Source organism: Anomalospiza imberbis, chromosome 6 (genome assembly GCF_031753505.1).
Source record: "Anomalospiza imberbis isolate Cuckoo-Finch-1a 21T00152 chromosome 6, ASM3175350v1, whole genome shotgun sequence".
Taxonomy (NCBI): domain Eukaryota; kingdom Metazoa; phylum Chordata; class Aves; order Passeriformes; family Viduidae; genus Anomalospiza; species Anomalospiza imberbis.
Genome location: NC_089686.1, coordinates 34,777,811 through 34,803,489, shown reverse-complemented (window position 1 = coordinate 34,803,489; position 25,679 = coordinate 34,777,811). Strand labels below are relative to the sequence as shown.

Genomic DNA, 25,679 nt, shown 5'->3' with positions numbered 1-25,679 from the left:
GGCAATTATGACCATATTTTGCTGCCTTGACACTTAATGTTGAAGTTGAGGAGCCATTTTCTACCAGTTGTTTGATGTGGCTATCAATTGGATCAGAATATGTTTAGGTGTTTATTTTTCCTTACTAGCTGTTCCCCATTGCTTTGGCCCACTGGATGCTAAGAATGCTATCCAAACTGTTCAAAAGTGCATCTGGAAACTAAAACAACCATTTCAAAAGAAACAAGCAAAAATCTGACAGTGTTGCCACCTTCCAGGGGGAGTATCTGTTTGTGAAAGGAGGTTATAATACGTTTTCTTGTTTTGCTGGTGTAATGTGAACAGAACAGAGAATTAAAAGCAGCTGTTAATTTCGTTGCCAATTTTTTTTTCTTAATTTACCTTGTGAAAAAATTCCCTTGGTGAAAGCAATCTACCTCTTTAAACTACCTTTTTTGTGCATACTAGAGGTAGTATAGTGTTGGATTAAAAATAGGAGGTGTATGACTGAGGTTTTGTAGTGACCAACTTGAAACCTAAGTAAAGATTCATTATATTTGTTTTAGTGATTGGATTGAAAAATTTGCTGCAGATGGTTTTTCTGTTTGTGTAGGATAGAGGAGCATGTTTAGAAAGAGAGTAGATGGGTTTAAGAAGAAGAAGAAAATTAAAGGGATACACATGTATATATTGTGGCAGAAGGAAAAATTCAGACTTAGAGCTTCTAGCATAATTGGAAAGAGGAGAAGCATTGTAATACAAATCAGCTGGGTTAAGCAGAAAGAAGAGTATATCAACAATGCAGTCATTTGCATTGCAACACTATAGCAAAGTTCAAAATATTCCCAAAACAAAATTTGCTCAGCAGTTTTAAAGTTCCTAATGCAGTGGCTAAGAAGTATAAGTGATACATATTAGACATGGTTTACCCAATCTCTCCAGGTGTTATAAAACATAGGTACAAGTAGATCAAAGGATATGTAGCTTTATGCCCTTCAAAGATTATACATCTTTATCCCCCTATCTTTATTTTGTTTTGGTGTATCTTATATCTGCTCTTAAGTCTTTCTGGTAGATACATGAGTAATGAAAACACAGCTGTATAAAATCTGGAAGTGACATCTTACTATCATTAAGGCTTTGGGTGTTTGTCAGTGATGTTCACCATTGATTTTTCAACTGATCGAGTGATTATTAAGGTGAATGGTGCACGATGCAATGAGAGATGACCTTCAGCTGCCTTTGTGGAAAAAGGACGGTTTTACTTAAGACTTCTTTTACAGTAGTACCAGTTTGGCTTACATTAGCTGTCATACTAATAGAACAATATATTTCTGACTACTTAATTTTAGACATTTTAGACCACTGAGGTAATCTTGGAATGATAAGTAAATTGGTTTTCACCAGATGTATCTCTAACATCTTGTGTGTAGGGGAATTTCTGTAATTCAAATAATATTTTTATACCAGAGGGATTTATGTGGCTTGAGTAAGCACTTAAAACAGATGTGCCTCTAGTTATGACAGGCTCCTGTAGAGGGTAATTCAGACATGTATATTAGATATATGCTTGGAATCCCCTTCTATAGAGGCTTTGTCTTTTCTCTGTTTGGAGCCTGGGAAGACGGCCTTCAGAGGTGCTGTGAGCTGGTTTCATGTAAGCCAGTTTTCACTGTAATGATCCACAGCTACAGATGGGGAGAACAGGAGGGAGAAGACATTCACCTTTTGAACATGTGAGGCTGTGGCAGGTGTGCATCTATTGCAAGCATGCAAGACAGAATTTAATCTCTATAGAAATGTTTATTATTTGCCTCCAGGGCAATCCTTCTGTAGTTTTACCTGCTAATTTATGGCAGAGTTGTAACTTGGCTAGCATTTATAGTGTTAATTTTTGTAACTTCAGTTTGCATTCCTTCAGAATTCATTTGATCATTTGGTTCTCTGTTTTGCCATTTAGAACTAACCAGTGGTTTTGGTACCATACACGATGTCCTTAATAACAAAATTTTGAAGCTGCAGGTGTCAGTATTTTCACTGCAGTGATTTCTCATTCTGAAAGGCATCTATCTCCATAATGACCTGTGATGATGAGACAGAACTGAAGATCCAGCAGTAGGAACTACATGAAGGCTGAAGGATATGATGGCATTTTAGAAATCTTAACCAGGTTGGTTTTTGTATTCTTTTGAATACTAAGGCAGATGTTTTTTGTCCTTCTAGTGAAGCATAATAATGTGGAATTTGGTGGAACAGGAGGAAAAGCTGACTCAGTGTCAGATAACATTGTGTCAGTCATACTTCAGTGGATCTGTTCCTGTCGTGTTTGTTTTCAGTACAAATCTTTGTTTAAGCAACAAAAGCATCTAAGTTGGCCCTGGCTCTAGAAAAGAAACCCTCATTCTTCTTGAAGCTACTGATAGACAGCTATGGCTCATGAAACTGAGAACCAAAACCTTTTAGATATGTTATCACTAAGATCTGGGTGCTTCCACAGACTTAAAGACTTTCAGTAGGGCTGACATTGGAGTGTGTGGAAGGCCTGCTAGCTATTAATGTACATACAGAATGGTGCTAATACTGGAGAAGGTAAATTGGCTTTACCTGACCTCAAGAAGTTGGTTTCCATCGCTTTCAACTCTGCTAGAAAAGCTGCTAGTCCAAATCACAGACAAGCATAAGAGGATTCTGGGTACATCATCTGTTCTTCCACTTCCATACTAAGTAAGAAATCATCTTTAAATGGTACGAGCATTAACAGAATTAACACCCCGTCATTCTTTGTACTGACTGAAACTGGCATGCCATGCAGTGTTGCCTTTCCTCTTTGTTACTGCAACTTGTTTTGGCCAGAGAGAAGCCAAAGCATCACATAGATGGAAACCTCTATCAAAAAGTACTGAAAATATAATGATGACAAATTAAAAAATTTTTCTACAGAGTCTGATAGGAAAATAAGAGTCTGATAGGAGTCTGATAGGAAAGAATCTGATAGGAAAATAACTTGATGATTCTTGTAGGGCACCAAAGATGTTCTTGAAGAATATGGAGGAAGCTCAGTAAACATTTTCATTTCAAAGAAAAAGGACTATCTCATCATAACCTAGATAAGAGGAGGCTCAGTATTTAATTTCTAACTTTCTGTCTCAGCTCTCTAATGTGCCTTGATTGACTGTTGTCTTTTAGCACTTGCAGTCTACCTGGTTCTCAAGGGATAAAACAGTGGGGACAAATCAAGGGTCAGTAATGACTCTTGAAAGTCAATGTGATAATAAAGTTCTTGGTATACTCTTAGTGGTTGAAATTACACACCTAAATCATATGTATTTGTATCTGGATGACTGCCTGATCTAAGGAAGGTACCTCTAAGTGAAGAGGTACTAAAGCAAATTAGATCATATTCATTCTACACTGGGACACATGGAGATAATGAAGAGCTGTCTTGCTGGACAGAATTTCTGTGAGCTGTAATTAATTTCTCATTGTCAAATGCTTATTTTCCAGAGGACGAATTCTAAGTCTTTTAGGATTATATGGAAACATACGTGAGCATTAATGGATTATTACTCCTCTAAGGACACACATGCATGGTACACTTCACCGAAGGTTGCTAACCATATGAATGTTACTTTAAGCCACTGTGCTTTCCTTTGTATTTGCACAGTATGCAGAGAACATGGTGATTTCCTATATTGTTTTTCTGCTGCATTTGGATGGTGAAAGCTGTCTGAATGTGCTTGTAATACCTGATTTGCTTCACCAGTCCCCTTTGCACACTGCTGGTTGGCTCCTACCATGCTACTTAAGATCAGCTTTTAGCCTGTGCCACAGAGGAAGAAGAGGAGCAGTAGTACAAAGCAGACCTTAATCTACAATTTGGCTGGCTCTATGCGTGCACACAGGAAAAGATTTCTTGCACGGGCCTTGCTGAAACAGGGAAAGGCTGATCCTCCTCCAACAAGCTGATACACGTTCATGTTCCTGCTGGTTTGGATCTCATTCTTCCCTGGTTGCTTGCAGACTAGGTCCAATGTCTTTGCTGCCAAACAGTCTCTCTTTTGAAGGCTGGGAGCATGAAATATTTTCTGTTAAATTTTCTACCTATTTTAAACCTTTGTATCACTTGCAGATCTTTAAAATCAGCAGACAAGATTGAGATTTACTTCCTTGGTATATTAGCTGTGTTCTGATGTAAGTGCTCTATATCTATACCTGAACTTGTTTTGGTCGTGTATAGGTTGATTCTGGTGGGATTCCAGGCACCCACCAAAGCCCCTCTGTCACTCCCCTCTGCACCTGCACGGGGGAGAGAAAATATAACAAAGGGTTCATGAGTTGTGATAAGGACCAAGATAGATCACTCATCAAATAACATTATGGGCAAAACCAGACTTGAGTTAGAAATATCAATTTAATTTCTTAGTAAAAAACTCAGACCAAGAAAATGGGAAATAAAAGAACACCTTAAAAAAAAAAAAAACAACCTTCCCTCCTTCCCAGCTGTATTTCCTCTCCCCATCAGCACAGGGAGACAGGGAATGGGGGTTATGCTCAGTTTGTCACACATTGTCCTGCTGCTGCTCAGGGGGAGGAGTCCTTCTACAGCTCTGGTGCGGGGTCCCTCCCACAGAAGACAGTTCTCCATGGGCTTCTCCAGCATGAGTCTATCCCACAGGCAACAGCTCCACAAACTGCTGCAACATGGGTCACTCTTCCTGTGCTCTTCCCTCACGGGGTGCAGTCCTTTAGGCACAGCCTGCTCCAACATGGGTCCCCCATGTAGTCACAAGTCTTGCCAGGAAACCTTTACACAGATCTGCAGGTCCCTGCCAGGAGGCTGTTCCAGCATGAGCCTCCCACAGGGTCACAGCCTCCTCAGGCATCCATGTGCTCTGACATGGGTCTCCTCCATGTGGTACAGGTGCATCTCTGCATCCATGTGGTCTTCCACAGACTGCAGAGAAAGCTCAGCTCCGACTGACATTGGTGCCTCCTGAGTTGTTCCTCTCACATATTCTCTCTCCACTCTTCTCTTGATGCAATTACATCTTCATGATAACTTTTTAAAATTCTTCTTCTGAAATATGTTGTCACAAAGGTATTACCATCACTTCCTATTGGCTCACCCTTGGCCAGCGGCACATCCATCTTGGAGCCTCCAGCGATTGGCTCTGCTGGACATGGGGAAAGCTTCTAGCATCTTCCACCCATCCCACTACCAAAACCTGGCCATGCAAACTCAATGCAGTTATGCCAGATGTTGATCATCTGACCACTGTTATCTCAGTCTTGAGTGATCAAATCTGTTAAAATAGGGAAAAGTGCATTAATTCTGTAAGTGGGGAGAACATGTTGCTTGTTCGTGTCTCATATATCTTGTTTGTTTAGTCATGGACTAATAAAACTGCAGAAGTAGTACTTGCAGAAGAGGACTTGCACTGAGATTATTAAACAGGCTATAATAACTGATTGTAGGCAAAACTCAGAAGCAAATGAGACCATCTTGATTAGCATAAGCAAAATGCATATGCAGTGTCCTAGCAACCTCATCTGTGTTCTCCATAAAAGTTTTTGTTTTTTTTTTTAAGGAGGAGACAGAAACGAATTAATATTTCACCTATTTACAAGTTCTTCATTGAAATTCAGGCAAAAACAAGAGGGGAGAATCAAGGCTTTTGGTTTGAAAATCTGACAGATGGGCGAGGGAGACTCCTGGCAGTTACAAGTGAGCCTGTTGATACTGAATAACACAATAAAGAGAACTGAAACAGATGCAGAAAGAGATACCATTCTTAAATTTTTTATAATTTGGATTGCAAGATTACTATTCCAAGCAGTTATTACAAGGAAATGGAAAAGCAGCCAAGGATGTAACTAAGGAATCAAAAACTTGCAATTAATCTGTCTCTTTTGTTGTCCTTCTCTGTGGTCTTTTGTCATGGTAATTTTTCTTACTACCCTGCATCTGACAAAAGAACAAGTTCTGGATACAAAAGAGCCATGTAAGTACTCATTATTTTGTTAGAACTTAATACAAATCAAGGTAATTAGATTTAAATAACCTCTTACCAGGAAGGTATGTACAAGGTACGTATCAGTTCTGCTGTATGGTGCTCTGTCCTGCTATTGATGTCATTCAGACAGAATATGATCTGTGACCAATAAATTAGTTTGTTCCTCATTGTGATTATGGAGGGAGGCAAAAAAATCTCAAAACCCCCTAAACCCATACTTTCTTGTCTCAAAGTTTTACTTTAACTTTACAACATCACTGTACATCTCTAAATTACTGCATTTAAATTTAAAATTACATTTTGTTATTCTGCCAGTTCTTTAGGCAGAATGGGTACAAGCTAGAAAAAGAAACACTATGTACATTCTAGGAAGGTTTTCACTTTGCAATCAATGAGTGACTTGCTAGCAATTTCTTTTAGCACTTCTTCATCTGCTAGAAATAAGTAAAAAAGTTAGACTTAATTTGAAGAAGAGGCCCAAAGGAAGGCACCTTCTCTATCTTGGTTTCTTGTGGTGGTTCTGTTGCTCTAAAAATGCATTTGCTTTTGCCGACATGAAGAGAACAGTAACTCTAGGCCTCAGTCTCTTTTCTCTGTGATTAGGAAAATGGAGCATTCGGTAATGTCAGAAATTTTGCAAAAGAAGCAAGAACCAGGAACTTAACAATAGATCTAATTTCTTTGCACCTTAAGTTGTCCCACAACAATCTTTGAAATAGTATTTTGTCAATTCTGAAGTCTTGTAAAAGGGTTTTTTTTTTAAATTTCAAAGAACAGACAATTTCCTTATTATTGAAGTAAAAACAGTATTTAAATATTTTAAATGTGTGTTACTTATAATGTAGAAGGATTCAAATAATACTTTTGTGTTTTATTTGGTGGGAACCCCCATTTTAATTATTGGAAGGAATGATATGGCCCCACTCAAAAAAAAAAAAAAAAAAAAAAAGCTGTGTTAGCTTGAGGCTAACACTTGAGTCTCTTCATGGGCTGCTGAAAATGGTCCTGAAGATTATTTTCTGTAATTTTTGCAGCACGTTTGCCATTTATAAGTTTTGTTATGATCCACAATTGTTTGATCATGGAGGTAATAGTGTTTCTTTTGTTTGGTTGGGGTTTTCTTGGTTTTTTTTTTTGTTTTTTTTTTTTTTTTTTTTTTGCAATTGATGCATCCATAGAAAAAGAAAGAAAACATGAGGATGTTTCTAAGAACCTCTGTCTGTCGTGTCTGTAATGACATTAAAAACAGAGTAGCTGTATAGTGATGGTGTGTAACTGGCTTGGTGATTTTTGATGTAAAGTCTTTGGAATAATACTAATACAAATTTTTTTTCTTTATGATGCTTTATGAAGTGGCTTAAAAACATTTCAGGGGCTTGTGGTTCCATTAGTTATGGAAGTTTATGGAAGCCTTCATATTCTGTTGCTTTATGTTGCATTGCTGGTGTGACTCGTGTGGTCACTTTGCACTAAGATAAAGACAGAGGACAATGAGATTCTTCTAAAGCAGAGTGGATACTTGTGGGCTCTGGTTTAAACTCAGTGGTGTAACAGTACAACTTTTCAACTACAGAGGAATATGTCTTCTATCACAGCATTCTTGAGTTCTGCCTCAACATGTTTTTAAAGTTCTTGGCTATGGACGCCTTTGCCACTGAAACAGGGCAGAAAAAAGTAGTTTAATAATGATAGGGGAGGGAGTCTATGGGGGTCTATATACCTTCTGGAATTGGGCGTGTTATTACCAATCAAAAATACATTTTTTCAATAGTGATGTAAAAAAAATTGTGCATAGAGCTTCTACTCCTAACACATTTACAAGAAGGGTATATCCAGCCTATGTGTGTATTTGGATTTACAAAAAAAAGTCCTCTAAGCAGTTCAAGAAAATGATGCTATTACTGGCTTGCTGAGAGAGGATTAATTAGGAAATGTCTTCCCTTATCTGGATTTCTAGAAGTTACAGTGGTTCACTTCCTCTTAGCAGAGCATTATACAAATGACACTAGGCACTATATTAAATAATTATGTTATTACGTGTTTCTTCTCTGGGACTTGATACTTTGGTTAAATTTGAAGTTATTTGCTAGAGAACTGTTCAGTTGTCAGATGAAAGAATCAGCCTGAAAAAACCTGTACTAGGGTATGGTATGTTTGAATAATGAACAACCAGAGAAAATCTTGAAATTTGGGGAATCTCCAGGAAAATATTTTTTTGCATAAATACTAGCTTTACTCTGCATACGTTTTATTCCCAACCCCTCCTCTTTTCTCCAGTACTGATACTCGAAAAGGTGGAAAATGGAGATCTGAGCAACAAGATGTTGAAGATCACGGATTTCGGCTTGGCCAGGGAGTGGCATAAAACTACCAAAATGAGCGCAGCTGGGACATATGCCTGGATGGCTCCTGAGGTCATCCGCTCTTCCATGTTCTCCAAAGGCAGCGATGTTTGGAGGTATTGATTTGGCATTAAGTGATTGGATACTAAAGAGTAACTACACCTGCCAGGAAGTCTCTTTTATGTATAAGAATGAGTAATGGTGAACCAAACATTAAAACTCAGGTCTTAAGAAAACTTTATCCATCAGCTTTCCATCTGTCAGACTTATTTCAGACTTATTGTTACTGTAGAAAAATAAGTGGTGGACCAGCTATTGCATGCCTCTAAATTTTTGTTATTCTGTAAGTTTTCATTCAGATTATTTTGAGATTCATAATCCAAATCCCCTCTGCTTTATCTAAACCAAACATTTTGGACTTATTTGGCTATTGACTGACATAATCAAAGGCCATAATACAGTCTGAGAAGTACTTTATTTTTATACTGTTTTATATACAAGATAATTTTGAAATATTTTGTTTTGGTAGTAATCTGTCACTAATGTATGTGTACACAAACACACTGTACTTAATTGAATTCCCCATCCTGTTTCAATCCCAATACTATGTATCTCTTTTTCATAATAATTCTATTAATTATTTTCACCCTTCTAGTCTTTTAGATAGGATAATAGATCTCTTATCTGGGTCAATCTGAGTATGTAATCCATAAATAGTAATTTGCATGTATATATTGTCTTGTTCATTCATGCACTGGACTTTTTGCGAATGAGCTAATTTGGTGGGGAAGAGTGTAAGGGCTGACCCATATACTTCCAGAAATTGAGTTTGAATACCACTGTTAAGTGGATTGGTAAATAAAGAATTCAGTAAATAGCTTCAGGACAGTGACTTTTCTGTATGCTGGATGAGTTAGAATTAGTACTGAACATATGAAATAGATAAAATAGAGAGAATTTTGTTTTTCTTGTGGAGAAAAAGGTGTTGAAATGTCAGGATCTTTGTCTTCATAGAAGTAAGATTCTGTTGCTGGCCACTAATGCTCCTCCACAAGTGAGTGCATGCTGTAAAACCCATCAGGATAAAGAAATAGCCCAGCTAGGAGACATGTCTGGCTGTTATGGCAGCTGTTTGGTGGGGGGATTTTAATTTTCCTTGTCCAGTTTTGCTGAATAGATAATGTGTTGACTTGTGATAAGTCTGTGAACTTGCATTTTGCACTCTAATAGTGTGATAAAATTCTGACTCTGTAATTAAATGTGGTAGCCTCTGTAGCTAATCTGAGACAGATTGTGCAAGAACCAGGCTTTTATTTGGAGTGAAGTCTGGCAGAAATGAAAATCTTCAGGCTGTGCATGTGATGATGATACTGGTTTGTACACAGCTTGTCACCCTCAAACCTAAACTTGCTGTTCTCTGAAACAGTGCCAGGAAGGGCCTTTAAGGGTAACCTAAGGGGAAGGGGGAACAGTTTTCCTGTAATTGTAACTTTAGTAATCCAGGCATGCTATGAACAGATCCGTAGATTTTCTGTACCAGTATGAAGTAATCTTTAAAAAGTTAAGAATTATTCAGTCTCTTGGTGATTTTCATGAAATACCTCTATGCCTGTCAAAAGTACCAGTTTGATCATTGATTTAAGGACTCTGAATCACTTCAGGACTTAAGGACTGTAAATAACAGAAATTATTTGTTCATTTTTCAGAATCACTCATTTCTACTTTTAAGATTCCTTCATCACTTTCTCTTGTTATAGTTACCGATCTTCCCTTGAAAAGAGGTTGAGTTCCTCACAATATTCTCCCTTAAACAGAGTCATCACCATTAAGGGAACTTATGTACTGTCTCTGAATAAGCTTTTTCTTTCTGGTGGCTAAAACCTCTATTCATAGTTAAACAAGCTGAAAAGAACATGTATGCAGAGGACAAATGCTTGCCAGTGCAATCACTACAAGTCTGTCAATGATCGTAAGCCCTAGATTTTACAAAAGCAGTCATGGACTTGTGTAATAATTCCTGTCCCCACCCAAGGATGCAACCTGAAATTCTTAACAGGATGAACTTTTTTTATCCTATTAGCCTTGCTCCTCCTCTTGTCCAGTTCAACCACTTCGTTAATCACTGGAGTCATAGGGGGTTTTTTGCCTGGCAGCCTTCCAGTTAGTCTATGCAGCATCAACAGAATTGTCTCTAATGTTCACAAACTCTTTTATTTCAACACCTTTTCTTTAAAGCTTATTAGAGTAATGCTGCTGGCTGAACTGTTGTCCAGCCTTTGAACAAGAATCTTGTTCTGCTTGTATTCTCGCTGCACAAACCGGTGAAGAAGATGCATACTAGGACTGAGATTTCCTGAGTCAGTCTTATCATAACTGACTGCTTCATCTTTTCAAAACATGTTTCAAGCTCCATTGAAAAAGCTCCATCTGTTTACTCTGGAGTAGGGTTGGCAAAGAACTTAAAAAGAGTGAGGAATGGCCACACATGGTATTTATCACCAGGGTCTGGGTCACTGTGAAGCTTGTTCATAGTACCAGTACTTAGTAAATCTTGCTAGTGAAAACTTCTTGCTGTGAATTTTGTTGTGCTATACCCACAGGCTCTAGATATACAGTAGAAGCCTTGTGCTTATATGGCACAGAGGACAGTGAAACTACAGTTTTATTTAAATAAGTCCCTTCCTGTAAATCTGTTATGTATTTGTATTTGCTTTGGATTTACAGGGGTAAAGTTGAAGCTTGGATACTGCAGCTCATCCAGTACTGTACGCTAATGTTAGTAGGCATATAAATAATTTTTTTTTGTCATTTGGCTGTTTAAATATATTTCTTGTTTGCTGTACACTTTGTTTTTTACTGCTTAAAAGACAGTCATATTGTCAGTACTATCGGTGTGTGGAATATAAGGTATAAAGGCACCATACAACCTTCATCTGGGTTCTCTATGTTCCTCCATTTAGATGTTTTTAAGCTATATCTATTCTGAGACCAGTGAAATAATTGGGAATTTAATTTCCATTTAGGAATGGAATACCAGCTCTAGCTAAAACCATCAGATTAGCAGATCAGGAAGTTTCAGGCATTCAGTGCTGCGTGTAGAAACTTCAGTCATTAGAATATTTTGTTTTAATCAAGTGTTGATCAAGCACTTCCACCCACAACTGAACACTTGTGGGCTGCTGTAGTTTTCTGTGTGTAATGAAGCACTGTCAAGACTTCAGTACCTGACAGATAAATGCTGACTAGCAATATTAGGAGAAACTCACCTGGGAGAAGAACATGATTGTTATGAAATGGGCAGGAAAGGTCATCTCTGGAACTGTCAGTTCATTAACCTGCAAAATGCCAGTTGTTAATAGCCATAAAAATGTAATGAAGTTTGGGGGGATTTTTTCTTAATAAAAGTCATGTTCTAGTTGCTGTTGGAACTGGGATCTCTTTGTTGGGCTGATAATTCCTTCCTCATGGAAAGTGTTGAACCTGGGGAAATGGATAAGAGAAGCCTATGGTACATATGCTATGGAACAGTACCAGTGAGAAAAAATTACTTGTTTTTTAAAAGTTCACAGAGTAACAAGGGAGGTGGCAAAATCACATGTGAAATCCTGCAGACCTCCAGCCTCCCTTGCCCTGAAAATCCAGTGAGTAGGATTGAACTTGATGTTAAATGGCTTAAGGGATTACTGGATCATTGAAAGATGGTTAATTATTCACACAAGTGTCAGTTGACTTGGATGCATGGGTTGTGTCACATGGTTCATTTCATAATTAAAGTCCAAAAATTACTACTAGGTGCTGGAAAAATAAATGAGCTTGATCACTTTTTCTTTCTCCCCACTGAGAATGTGTAGAGGCCTTTGTTTCTTTCTTTCTGTGCCTTTTTTTGTGTAAGTCTTCTGATCTGGCTTTTTCCTTTGTATTTCCCAATCTTCTGCTTAAGAGTTAATAGGAAAACACTCTGTTCAGCATCTCTCTTAGTGTTTATTCACTTGGGATTATTGTTCAAGTGCCACAAAGCAGTATTCCCCAGTTCTGTGGAAGCACTATTCTCAGCAATGAGCTGTAAGTATAGTGGCATTGAGTTTTGTCAAAAGCAAAGTGACCTTTCCTGCAATATACACTTTGAGTGTCACATTAGAAGAAACACCAATCTGTCTATTCCTTTTTCCTTTGAAAATTACCCTGCAAAATAAGTGCTTTGAGCACATCAGTAGTGCTTTATCCAATACTAGTGTTAAAGTAATAATACAGCTCTTTGGTAGATTTTATTACCTTTTACTATCAACAGTGATATCCAAACTGAAAAGTAATATGAAAGATCAATTGGATTTAGACAGTCCAAATATTCATTCAGTTCAGTTTTCTTTTTCTTTGAGTGTTTTATAAATCCTAGAAGGCCAAGAAGAAAATGGGAACTCCTTAGACTCTATTTTTTTCAAATAATGCTCTCGAGACAGTAAGAAATAATAAATTATAATATCAAGAGTGTTAATTACATAAGAAAAAAGCAAAAGATCATGTTGGTCAAAAAATATTATATTCTGCTTAATAAAGTAGAATAGCTGTGTTAGCGGCAAAGGTTGGATCTTTAGTTACTAAAATCCTTTATCTAAGTAGGAAAAAGGTGTTAAAGGTGTCCAACTAAGGTAGTAGCAGTTACAGTGAATGTTAAAGATGTGATGGGGTGGAAGGGAGATCACAAGAGTACAGTTTGTGATAATGTACTCCCAAATGGATAGGGAAGCTATTGCTTTGAAACAAGAAAAGCTTAATGTTTTAGCTGTATGTTATATTTATATTTTAACTCTTTCATGGAGCAGCTATTTAAGGAGCTTGTCAGAAGAGAAGCAGTTTTCATTTGGTCTTCAGTTGTGCTTAGGAGGCCTTCAATGTGGTATAGTATGACATGGTCTAAATATATGTATATTTAGATTTTGTATATTTGCAGGCACAATTAAGAAAAATTAGTCCATTACAGTAATGTTTAATCTCAAGATTATTGACAACAGTGGGAATTTTGTGTAAAAACAACAAAAGCAGAACACGCAACATGGATATCTTTTAAGGACACTGTTAGAGCTCTGAATGTATGGGAAATCCTTCAAAAGAATGAAGAAGACAGTGTAGAAAAGACTGCTGAAAGACATCTTTTTAAAATCTCAGTCTGTATCCAAATGAGGAAGATCATGCATTGACTTGAGCTCTTTCAAGCTGAACATAAAACAAAGAAGATAAAAGGGTTTTGAAGAGAGTCTTAAAGCATAAAACCAAATCCCTTGCTTTCAGATGCAGCACAGGTGAGAACCCTGCAGCAGAACATAACAACCCAGAGGTGGGCAAAATGTGGGACTGCAAAGATAAGGCTATACCAAAAAAAAACCTCAGTGTCTTGTGTCTGCCAGAATAGAGCAGAGGCATTTTAAGCTGAAAATTTCTCTTTAAGGGAGTCAAGCCTGGAGGACGTATCTTACTGAAGTAAAATTCACAAAGGTGTTAAAACTGACTGATTAAATGAGCAGTGACAATTCCTGAGATTTACAGTAACACCCAAGATTTCTACCAAGAATATGAGAGGCAGCTGAGTTAGTAGCTGTGCTGTGTAATCTCTTGCTTAAAGCTGGTGTAGTACCAGAGAAATGGAAGGCAGCAGACATGGTGGCAGGTCTTAAAAGAGCTTCCTGAGGATTAGCAAGTATGATCTTGAATTCTTCTCAATGGTAGAAACAGCACTAAAGAGCAGGGAACTGGTGGACATGTGAGCATATCTGGGGAAAAGTTAGCTTTTGTAGAAGAAAATGTAATACCTTGTGAAAAGTGAAAATGTTTGGAGGAGATACTGAATATGTGGATAAGTGGTGAGGTTGCTTATACTGTATTTGGATTTATAAAGACCTTAGGCAAAATCCTTCATCATAAGATTTTAAATAAAGTAAATTGATATGGGAAAAGAGGGAAAGTATTTTTCCCATAATTTAATCAATTCCTAATTACTAAAATAATAAATCAGTTTTCTTGGTGGGGAATTCTGTGTTCAACACAATCATAAGTGATTTAAAAAACAATACGTGGTTAGGTAGCGTGGTTGATGACACCAAGTTATTCAGGCTAAGAAAAATTAATGTACTGCAGAGAGATGAGGAGAAATTTTACTATAATGAATGATAAAATAGATGGCAATGGTAATAAATTCGAAGTAGTATCCATGGGGGAATTTCATATGTACAATTTATGGCCTCTAAATTTTACTATTGTGATTCAGTAAAAATACATTGGAGCTACTATGGATAATATAGTTTATTTTGTAAAGAGTGAAAAAGGCAACTGGCAAATGAAAATTTAGTAGGAAAGAAAACTAGCAATACCATTTGTGCCTCTCCCCATTTCTTTAAAACTTTTGCTCATTCCAGCAGAATATGTCAAAATCAATGAAAGATATGAAATGGCTACTGTTCAGGATAGTAACTAGATTAGGATTTAGCTAGATTAGGATTTGGGAAAGATGATGATTTAGGCAGGATGTATGGGAGCCTGTGAAATCGTGGACAGCATGGAAGAAGCTAATAGGGAACATATGTTTACTTGTTCTTGTATTGAAAGAACTACAGGGAAGCCAGTGAAATTACCAAGTGACAAGCTCAAAACACATACACAGAAGTATTTTTTGGCAATGCATCATTAAATCTGTGGAGTTTACTACGACAGAATATAATGGATGGTAAATGGGTTCAGAAGAGAGTACAAGATCAGTGGAAGAAAAAATTGTCAGGTCACCAAGTATGAAGAAGCAGTTTCTGTTTCGAGTTTCCTAGAAGCAGAAAAAATATTCTGAGGTTATGTTTTCATCATATACTTTGGGGGAGAACAGTCCTGGAACTATTTCCATAACTTCATAGATAGTATTTTGTAGACTATGTTAAGATGACAAGTTTATTCTAAAGAAGTATTTTTCACTTATTTTTAAAAATCACAAGCCACCAAACAATCTTCCTCATATTTTTGGGTGTTTTGAGAGGTTCTGTTTGGAAACTAAATTAGAAGATTAATGGTTTTCAGATTGTTCCCAGTTTCAGAGAGAAAATTATTTTTGCCTAAAAGGTGAAAATGTCATTTTATTTCAGACTTACTAAAAAAAGCTGGTAAAATAGGGCAGATCACCGGCTTGGCATTCATGATAAGCTTGTGCTGCAAACGGCAATTTCTTTAGTATACTAAACTTCCAGGTTCAGGTACCTTGTTGCTTAACAAAAGCTATGTTAAAGTCAAGCACCTATTGTCTTTTTTGTTTCCTTCCCAATAGTTATGGTGTGCTGCTTTGGGAACTGCTGACAGGAGAAGTACCGTTCCGAGGAATTGATGGTCTTGCAGTAGCATATGGTGTTGCTATGAATAAGCTTGCCCTTCCAATCCCTTCCACGTGTCCCGAGCCTTTTGCCAAACTCATGGAAGGTAAGCCAGCTGTGGTGTGTGTGGTTTGTGCTGTTTCTAGAATGCTGTTGATCGTGGCCTCTTTGTGCTGGTTTTGTTACCTAAGAGCACAGATTTCTCCAGTGGCTTTATTCAGTGGTGCAGGTTATAGTGGGAGCCAGGCCTGGCTGTTAGTGTACTGTGACAGTCAGTCTACTACCAGAATAATATAAGATTTCTTTATCAACTGGCTTTATATGAAAAGGGAGGCTATTGCTGTTATATCTTAGCTTGTTTTCTATTAGCGAGAACTCACCAACACCAAAATTTCACATGTTTAGGTCTTGTTTAAAGTCTAACTTGTTTTAAAATTCATAGCTCAAACATCTTGCTCATAGTGTCAGATTGGTTTGAAATGAAACTTTATCCTACTGACATTTTGTAGGACCTCTCTCCACTGGGAGAGGTTTTAAATGTGGCTTTGACATTCCGAAACAACCCATATTTTCAGTCAGAATGATGTGATTTTCTGCTTTGGAGGTAGTTCATACCCAAGGTGGGCTACAGAGAGGTGAAAGAAAAACAGGAGTTAATAATCAAAGCTGCTGTAGTTATTAAAAAGGATTGTGTGAGGTAATTTTGGGTGTACTTACGTGACCTGGTGTGCTGGCCATTGAAACTACTTTCATGTCTCCTGAGCTTTAGTTGTTTCTCCCTCCCTTTCTCCTGCCCTCTCTCTCTTCATTACCTTCAGTATTTTGTCAGTTTCCCTTTTCCCAAGGATTTCTAGGTGTTTATATGTAATAAACATTTTTATACCTATCTGGCAGAAAGGAAAACAGATAAAGAGAAATCAAACTTGGTTTATAGTCTTGGTGAGCAAAGAATGAGTCTCAACATAGAACTGGTACTCTGTGGCTTCTGGTGGTACTTTTAACCTCAGGAAAGGAATATGAATTATAAAGAAAATGTTTCTGATGGATTTTTTTTCTGCTTTTGGAATACTTTTGCATTTCTCTGGTGTTTTCTTTAGGTTACAATCTTCAGTTAATGTAAAGTAAAAAATTTCATGTATGTTCTGCTAAAAAAGAAATATCCTACTGTATAGTAAACAATAGCATTGCAGGTAGAGTAGCTTGGAGGCAGCGTAAAGTGAGAAACTGCATCTGAAAGAGTTGATGAAACTACCAGCTCGGTGTTGTGCCCAGTAGTTTATTTTGACATGCTTTCTTGGATTTCTTAACTATAAGTGAGGATTTAAAAATCATGCCCTCTATTGGGAAAATTAGGTAGCGGCATTTGGCCAGTGCCTGAACCCAGCAGCACAGGGGTGAGCACCCACGTGGCTTTGGAACACTTGGCTTCTCTGTGTGCAGGGGCAAGATGAGAACAAAAGAACCCAATTACTTTCTGCCCCTTCACCAAAGCTGTTTTACAAACAGGCTGTTTCCCATCTCGGGTGAACTCTTCTTCCTCTAATGTTGCTTTCACTTTTGAGTTACTGCCATGGTGGTCTTCACTGAGACAACAAAGCTGAACTTTCGCTCTTCACAGAAAAGTTGTGTGTTACAACTGTCCTCATTAGTGCAAATAATGGCTGATCCAGGCCTGGGAAAATAAAAGCCACGGGCCACCTGCTAGTTATCCTGTTCACTCATTCATGCATTTGGCTGGCTGCAGCATTTTGTTTTACTTTGGGTCATGTTTGCTTTGCCATGCTTAAAACCTGAGGTAAAGAGACAGGGATTATGGCACTGACAGTCCAGCTGTAACACCCATTGCTACTAATTGGCCAGCAGCAGGGGATCATCAGAGTACTCTTTAACATCCTCAGTTCTCTATTTTGATAAAAGAAGCAAATTAAAAGCCATAAATACAAATGCGTTCCAGCATGGAACCTGTTGATATCCACAGTTTTGAAAACAGAACTTCCAAATGCAAAATCTCAGTAAGGCTAAATTCAAAGGAAAGCATTGCAGAACCAAGCCTTGGCTGTTGCATAGGTTTTGTGAAGTGATTCTTATTTTTAATTGCACCTGCCCCTTGGTGTACTTCAGTCCACAAAACTGACAAATGAACGTCTTTTAAGACATGACCTAATATTTTTAAGAATATTCCCTTTTTTCTGACTTCAAGGTCTAGAAAACTTTTAGAACATTTTTATAACTCTTGTCTTGTGCTGCAGTAATGCTTAAGTCCAATGACCATGTGGAGCAGTGCTGTATGATGAGAGACACCCAAGTGTTAGTTACTTCCATTCATGCAGAAAAGTAGTATTCCTTACAAATACATGTGAATGTGAAGTTTTTGTGTTTGGTTGCTCTGGAATTTGGCATGCAGGCATCAAGCAGTACTGAAGAGAATAAGGACACTTGCTGAACAAGAACTTGTGTAAGTGCTGGTACAGGACAACAGAGAATGAGAAAGTGATTTTTTTCTGCTGGAGTAGAAATGAGGGGGAAGGAAGAGAGAGGACTGAATGAGTGCAAATTTCCTATTCAAAAGTGTTGTTAAATCAAATTTTTTGATGTAATGATTTGGGGGACTGTATGTAATGGTTTGGGGGTTACTTCATACTATTTTCTGTTTCTGTTTTCTGCGTTCAATTCCCATCACTGTAAAACATTGCCTTTTGTACTCATTGAACAGCTTTATGTGGTAAGATGGCTACCTTCAGTTCTATGTTTTTAGAGCTCTGTAATTGGCTGAATAATTGCATTAGATTGTAAATGAAAAAAACTTGTTTACATCTGTGGTTTCTCCTAAAAGCAAAAGAAAAATGACTGATTAATTTTCTCTGAAATAATAAAAAAGGACCTGTAAAAACAGGAGAACTCCAAATGCACCATTTGATGTCATTATTTACTTGAATCTCCTATTTTCACGCAAGTTTTGCCCAGTTTGCTTTGCAGGAGGGTTTTTCCATTCAGAGAGAAGAGTCATAATTACTCAGCTCAGTATTAGAGTTTGGCATCAGGAAAAACCCTGATAGATATCCTCCTGCAGTATGGCTGTTCACTCTGCAGTGTAACTATTATAAAATAAGTATTTACAAGAGCCTTGCATAGTATTTCTACTCTGTGAACACATATATGCATCTTAAAGCAAAATATTAAAGGAAATGATTTGTTATTTTTAAAAAATGCTTTAAGGCATACCCTTTCGTAAAATTAATAAATCTGTATTTTACTTGACATATTATTGCAATAGAACCTAGAGACCTAGGTAGTTAGATAGTTCAAGATTTTAATTGTTGTTGGATATTGTATAAGCATGAAAGCATGAATTCCATACTTGACAATAGTCAGTGCAAGTGGGCAGTGGGAAAGCTGGGGTAACACAGGTAGTGTGTATGCCAGTCTTAGCCACTGGGGATCAGTAAAGTACTCTTCATCCTCTCAGACCTCCATACTTACAGATGCTTGACAGTTGTTTGTCTTTATTTTGTTCTAGATTGCTGGAATCCTGACCCACACTCACGACCTTCCTTTGCCACTATCCTAGACCATCTTACTGCCATAGAAGAGTCTGGTTTTTTTGAAATGCCCAAAGATTCCTTCCACTCCCTGCAGGAAGACTGGAAACAAGAGATCCAAGAGATGTTTGATCAGCTTAGAGCCAAAGAAAAGGTAAGTAGAGAGTAATGCTCCCTGCTTGTGCTCTCTGGATTGTAATTTCCCCATTTCATAGTTCAAACAGGGATCACTGTTTCATGCATCCCAGAGCTAATTTTGTCTGTGTTTTGCTGGAGTTTATATCAAGTCCCCGGATCAATGGCAGGTTATGATGCACACAAGGGAAGAATCATGAGAAAAATAAATATCCACATCCTCAGCTGCTACTCTTTCTAATATTGTAGTGAGCTTCCATTATACTCTGTGCAAATTGCTGTGATGAGTTGATTGTTTATTGCATTTGATAACTGTTTCACTATTAGCATCTTAATTGAGAAACCCAATGAAAATTATTAACAGGAGATGTAGTTCCAGCACTTATATACTCTAGTTAACATTGCAGCTTTGTTTCTGCTGTGTTTGTGTTTTCAAGGTTTTGAGCACAACTAAAATGCATAGTCTAATAAACATGAGTGTTACCAGGGGAAGGGTCCAGTAACTGCTATAACTGAAGTCCATCTGGGCAAATAGCAGGAAACAAAAATGCTAGCAGGAATAACAGGAATGGTGACCATCAGCCTTGAAGAGGAGTTGTGAAAAAGCTGAAGTTTTCTTCAAGCATGCTTGCAGAAAGCACAGCTTGCTGCATCTAATTTAAGGTCCTTACAGAGACTGTCTTTAGTTGTTGGTAAGAAAAATTGCAGCAGAACCAAAATCACTAGTGTAATAATATATTTGTAAGTTCACAGTCTCTTGCCTGAAAGTAAATTCATAATAAGCAGCCGTCTTGATTTGGGCTCAGAGGTTGGGTTTGGGAGGCAGAGAGAGAAGGAAAAGAAGGCTTTGGGTCAGAGGAAAGAAGTCAGCTTCTACAAGAATACTTAAAACATTTCTATTCACCTATTTTAGTAGCTTTTAGGAAAAATAAATTAGCTGATAGGAATTTCCTTGCTACTGTTATCTCATGGCGTATCTGTGTTGGAACAGTTTTTGAAAACCAGGAACTTCAACAGAAAAACAGTACTGACTAAACACTAGCTAGTTTAGCTAGTTAGTTCTAGCTAAACAGTACTAACTACACTGCCCTCAGGCTGAGTACTGCATTCCTCTTTAGCAATGGGGAAATAATTTTATATGCTGTTCACTTACTAAACTTATTGAAATCTCCCTGGTGATGAACCAGGTAACAGTGCCATTATTAAAAAAATCTAAACTAAAATCTGTCTGATTACCTATCTGATGTTTAACTTGAATTCTTCAGTTTTTGCCTTCTGCACTGGAATTGGCCATCTGGAGAGAATTATTCAAAGTGCTGAATTCTTTTGTCCTTGTGGTGGGAGGAGAGAAGCACAGTGGGATTTTGGGATTTCAAGGACAGTTTCAGTTAATTCATTTTGTCAGCAAGGGATAGATAGAAAGGTTTGCCTTGTGTGCCATTGCCAGGACCATGTCAAGATGGCTTTTGAATATCCCCAAGGAGGGAGACTCCACAACCTCTCTGGGTAACCTGTCCTAGTGCTCAGTAATGCAGTAAAAACGTGTTCCGAGAGTGTCCCCTGTGTTTCAGTGTGTGCCCATTGCCTCTTCTTCTGTCATTTGGCACTGCTGAAGAGAGCCTGGCTTTATCTTTTTTCCACCCTTCCCTTGGGTTTTCATATACACCAGTAAGATACCCCTTCACCCCACCCAAGCCTTCTCTGTGCTAGGATGAACAGTCCCATCTCTCTCAGCCCTTTCTCATAGGAGAAGTGCTCCAGTCTCTTAATCACCTTCATGGCCCTTCTTTGGACTCTCTCTGATATGTCCATGTCTGTCTTGTACTGGAGAACCTAGAATTTGACACAGGATTTCAGGTGTGGCCTCACAAGTGGTTATGTCTGAATTTTAATACTGGTACGAGGGGCCTTGAATGGTAAACATTGAAGTCCTTGAGGATTGTTTTTGGCTGTCAGCTGAGCCTTTAACCAGTGGGTGCAAGCCATTTATGCTGTGCCTTCAGAACTGGTAATGTTAGTCTTAACATTAACATAGTCTTGTTTCTGCTTTCTTATCTCCCTGCAGGAGCTGCGCACATGGGAAGAAGAGCTGACTCGTGCTGCTGTTGAACAGAAGAACCATGAGGAGCTGCTACGAAGGCGGGAACAGGAACTGGCAGAACGCGAGATTGACATTCTGGAAAGGGAGCTCAACATCATCATCCACCAGCTGTGTCAGGAGAAGCCTCGGGTCAAGAAACGCATGGGGAAGTTCAAGAGGAGCCGGCTCAAGTTAAAGGATGGCAATCATATCAGCTTGCCTTCAGGTAGGTGATGTGTTAGGCTGTGCCAGGTGAAATGGAAGCAGCCTGTAGGTTTGAAAATTCCTTACTACTGAGCTGTATGCATTAGAAAGGATTTGATGTACTTCAGGAAAAACATGCCACTTTGTGTTCAATAAACTAAATTTAATGCTAACATTGCCCAAAGTTCCAATATGAAGGCTGGAAGTAAATTTGAAATGTAACATGTTTGTTAACCACTGGCTGTATATGGATTATTGTAAAAATGTGGTGTTGCAGTTTAACATGTTAATACTCAAAAGAATCAGTTTCTTAAAGGATGTACACAGAAGATGATGGAGGCGCATGCTTGGGAAATATTTTACATAATGCTGCAGGAGAAACTACAATCTACTGGATTTTTTTGGTGTAAAAAATTACCAAAAACACATTGATAGCTGTGAGACTAAACCTCTAGATTGCTAGTTCATATGTGAACTCCTATTAACATGGAAGTGACTTCTGGAAGAAATGTTAAACATTAGTAAGGTGTTCTCAAAGTCACTTTTAAGAGTGAAGATGGTGATGTTCAGAAATACTGAATCCTTAGCATTTCTACTGCAGATTCTTTATGGAGATATAAATTTGTTAAGAAACCAAATGTCTGGGGTTTGTAAGTCACCTGGTGCTCATCGTTACATCGGGGATGATGACTTGCACTATATTCTTTGTTTTCTGGGAGACATTGGCTGTTCAGAAGAGAAATTATGATAAAATGTGTATGTTACCTATGCCTTTCTTTAGGTCTGCAAACACCTATTTTTGGTGGTGCTTAAGAAACTGAGAGGTAAGGTGCAAGGATCTATACAGGGATATAATTTGGCATATCACTCAACACAACGTCTGTGTGTGTATGTGTTTCACACATACACTAAGAAGATACATTTTCAGGGCTGTAAGTGCATGTCTTTGTTCTGAATTCTTGTTGTGTTTACAGCAATTAGCTGTAAAACTTCATTTCTACATAGATCCTGTAAGTTGCACTCTTTGAAAGTTATCATAAATTATTATTTATTTTTTTCTTATATTAAAAAAGGAGAATTTTAACTGTGTCTTTCTGCTTTTTTTTTCCTTTTGCTAAACAGATTTTCAGCATAAATTCACTGTGCAGGCTTCTCCAACGATGGACAAAAGGAAAAGCTTGATCAGTAGCTGCTCCAGCCCTCCTGCAAGTCCTACCATTATTCCCAGACTCAGGGCCATACAGTGTAAGGAGCTCAATGTAGTATTGAATTTGGGAAATGTGCAGTCTGTCAGCGTGGTAAGATGCCAAGATTCCATAGCTAGGACAGGACTGTTAAAGAAAGCACCTAAAATGTTTGCCCTGTGCCTTGCATGTATACATTTGGAGAGAAAAATGGAGTGTCTTAGTGATGGAGGGAGTATCACCTCCTTTGGCACTAAAACCATGCTTACTCAAGTTCAGTAAATACTGCTGTTTCTATAGCAAATATATTCCTTAGGTGTACAAGTTAATTTTAAAAAATACTAATTTGCAGGGTAGATCTGTAAAACATTGCTGTAGTGTATTAAGTTACTTTTTTAAGGAAATAAAAACAAGGGTAATTTTCATGCAAACAGTGTTCCCATAATAACACAGAATTAGGTAGACATGCATGTCTTAGAATCGTGAAAGTCATGTTAACCAATGTATAGTGTTTGTATTGGATATCACAGCACTTGTGTGTTTGGTTTCAAACTGGTGGTTCTAAAGAGAAACTGGTGATGGAATAAAGCTGGGGAGGCTACCTATATTTGAAAGGATTGGGGAATGCTTAATTTGGCACTTGGTTGTTAGATTTGCGTTGATAAATGGTCAGAACTATGCGAAAATCACTTTTGTTACTGTTCCTGTTCTGGCCTATGTTTTATTCCTTATGTTGCCATGGAGCCAATTCTTTTAATGTGTATATCTGTTTTTCCTTCCCATTTTCCACTGTTCTTTCCACTTGTGAAGTGACACCTGCTGAAAGCAGTAAAACATGGGGACGAAGCTCAGTCCTTCCAAAGGAGGAAGGAGAGGAAGAAGAGAAGAGAGGCCAGAAGAAAAAGGGACGCACTTGGGGACCAAGCTCACTTTGTCACAAGGAGCTAGGTGCAGGAGAAGAGGGGTAAGAGAGGGCCAGGAGGAAGACTCATTTCCAGGCTCTAAAAGTGGTCGTGAGCTGGCTCACAGGATATTTGCCTATCCACTTGCAAAAGCCTTTCTGCTTCCAAATTTTTCCTGTACCAGAGATGTTAGAGATTCAGAACATTTTACAAAATTGCATTCAGTTCATTTGCCTAGAAACGGATGTTTCACTTCTGGTATTATGTTGTTAGGTGTATTTGTAAGCTGTCAAACTTCTTAGCTGTGCAAAACTCTCTGTAGTAGGTTTTCTCTGTTTTAAGGCTCAACTTTCTGTAGTTTCATTGTCTTAAATGGTAGTATATAAAAAGTATCTGGTAAAGCCAAGCAAATACCTTCTCTTTAGTCTTTTGAAAAGGACGTGTACCTTGAGTGAATCAGTCCTGAAAGTGATTTTTGCAGAAATACAGGTTGTACCTCTGTTTCTATAGGTTATTGTTCTGTGGCTGCTTTTTTTTTTTTTTTCCCTTTGTGTGTGTGAATTATTTACACCAGGACTCCAATTCATCATTGCTGGAATGCTGCTCTAAACATAAGGCTATTTTGGCCTTCTAAAAGATTTGAATGCTTGGAAATTTTTAGTAATGCTTGAGTGTTTTCCCCCGATAAATTGGTGGTTTGACTCTTGCCATATTTTTTAGCAGGGAAAATAAAATAGCCAGTTATAATCTTTATCTTTACTATTGTGTGGTCAGGTGTGAAATGCCTGAAAAATTTATGTTTGCATAGTGCATCAGTATTGTAGCCCCTTTGCAAGAGGACCTGGATCTGTTAAAACATATTCTCTTTCTGAGATACTCAAGACATGTTGGCAGGACAATATGGAGGAAGCTTCTTTTACTGCTGCCTATGCTTTACCTATTCTACAAATGAAGGCTAGGATAGCATTCTAAGGAATTAAAACAGATGTCACACTATACAATCATTAATTATGTAAAAGGAGGGGAGATCACTAAAGCTGGAAAAAAAAACGCTTCTACCTTGAAATAATGTTCTTAGAATGCTGGGAATAGACATCTTCCATTTTCTGTTCATTACTGTACAGTGTGAAGCACTGATTGCTTTTGGGCACAGACAGCTGGAATGGAATTGCTTGCAAACTGTGGTTGCTCATAAAACTGTCCTGTTCTCTATAACTGAGATGTTCTGTAGTACTCAGAGTGTCTCCTAGGGAGACTCAGTACAGAGATCGCATTTTGCAGAGTGTCTGAAACATGAGAGGTTTGCTGAGAGGGCAGTATGGCTAACATACAATGAACCACTCCTTGCTGAGATCATGCCAGACTGCAGATTTTAATTTAAAGGGAGCAGAGTTGCAGTAAATATTAGTGACTCAAAAGATAGTTCTTGCTATTTTTTAGTATTTTTAAATTCTTATTTTACACAGGGTAAGGCAATAAAACTTCATTGAATATTTAAGTTTGGGAAAGACCTTTAAGATTGCATCAAACCATTAACCTAGACTGCCTTGTTCACCAATAAACCATCTCTCCAAGTGCCACATTCACACACCTTTTGAACATTTCCAGGGATGGTGATTCCACCACTTTCCTGGGCAGCATATTCTAATGCCTGACCACCCCTTCAGTGAAGAAATTTCTCCTAATACTTAATCTAAACCTCTCCTGGTGCAACTTGAGGCCATTTCTCTTGTCCCATGACTTGTTACTTGGGTGAGGAGGCTGACCCCCACTTGGCTAGACCCTCCTTTCAGGAAGTTGTAGACAGTGATAAAGTCTCCTTGAGCTTCCTTTTCTGTAGGTTAAACAACCCCAGCTCTCTCAGCTGTGCTTCATATGAGTGACCTTCCCCTTCCCTAGCGCTGTTGCCCTTCTTTGATTGAACATGCTACAGCTCCTCAGTGTCTTTCTTGTAGTGAGG

The 25,679-nt window shown here is 38.0% G+C and overlaps 1 protein-coding gene across 7 annotated transcripts in view; it reads left to right on the top strand.

Moving 5' to 3' along the window:
• The window catches only part of MAP3K9 (mitogen-activated protein kinase kinase kinase 9), a 64,281-nt gene that overhangs the window by 19,575 nt on the left and 19,027 nt on the right, over positions 1-25,679 (top strand). For all 7 annotated transcript variants that reach the window (XR_011000031.1, XR_011000032.1, XM_068193282.1 and 4 more), the window contains exons 3-8: positions 8,271-8,451; positions 15,633-15,781; positions 19,193-19,368; positions 21,415-21,655; positions 22,756-22,878; positions 23,628-23,781. Coding sequence is in view for 5 of the 7 variants with exons in the window: in XM_068193282.1 (XP_068049383.1) it covers positions 8,271-8,451; positions 15,633-15,781; positions 19,193-19,368; positions 21,415-21,655; positions 22,756-22,878; positions 23,628-23,781 (1,024 nt within the window). In the remaining 2 variants the exon portion in view is untranslated. The remainder of the gene's footprint in view (positions 1-8,270; positions 8,452-15,632; positions 15,782-19,192; positions 19,369-21,414; positions 21,656-22,755; positions 22,879-23,627; positions 23,782-25,679) is intronic.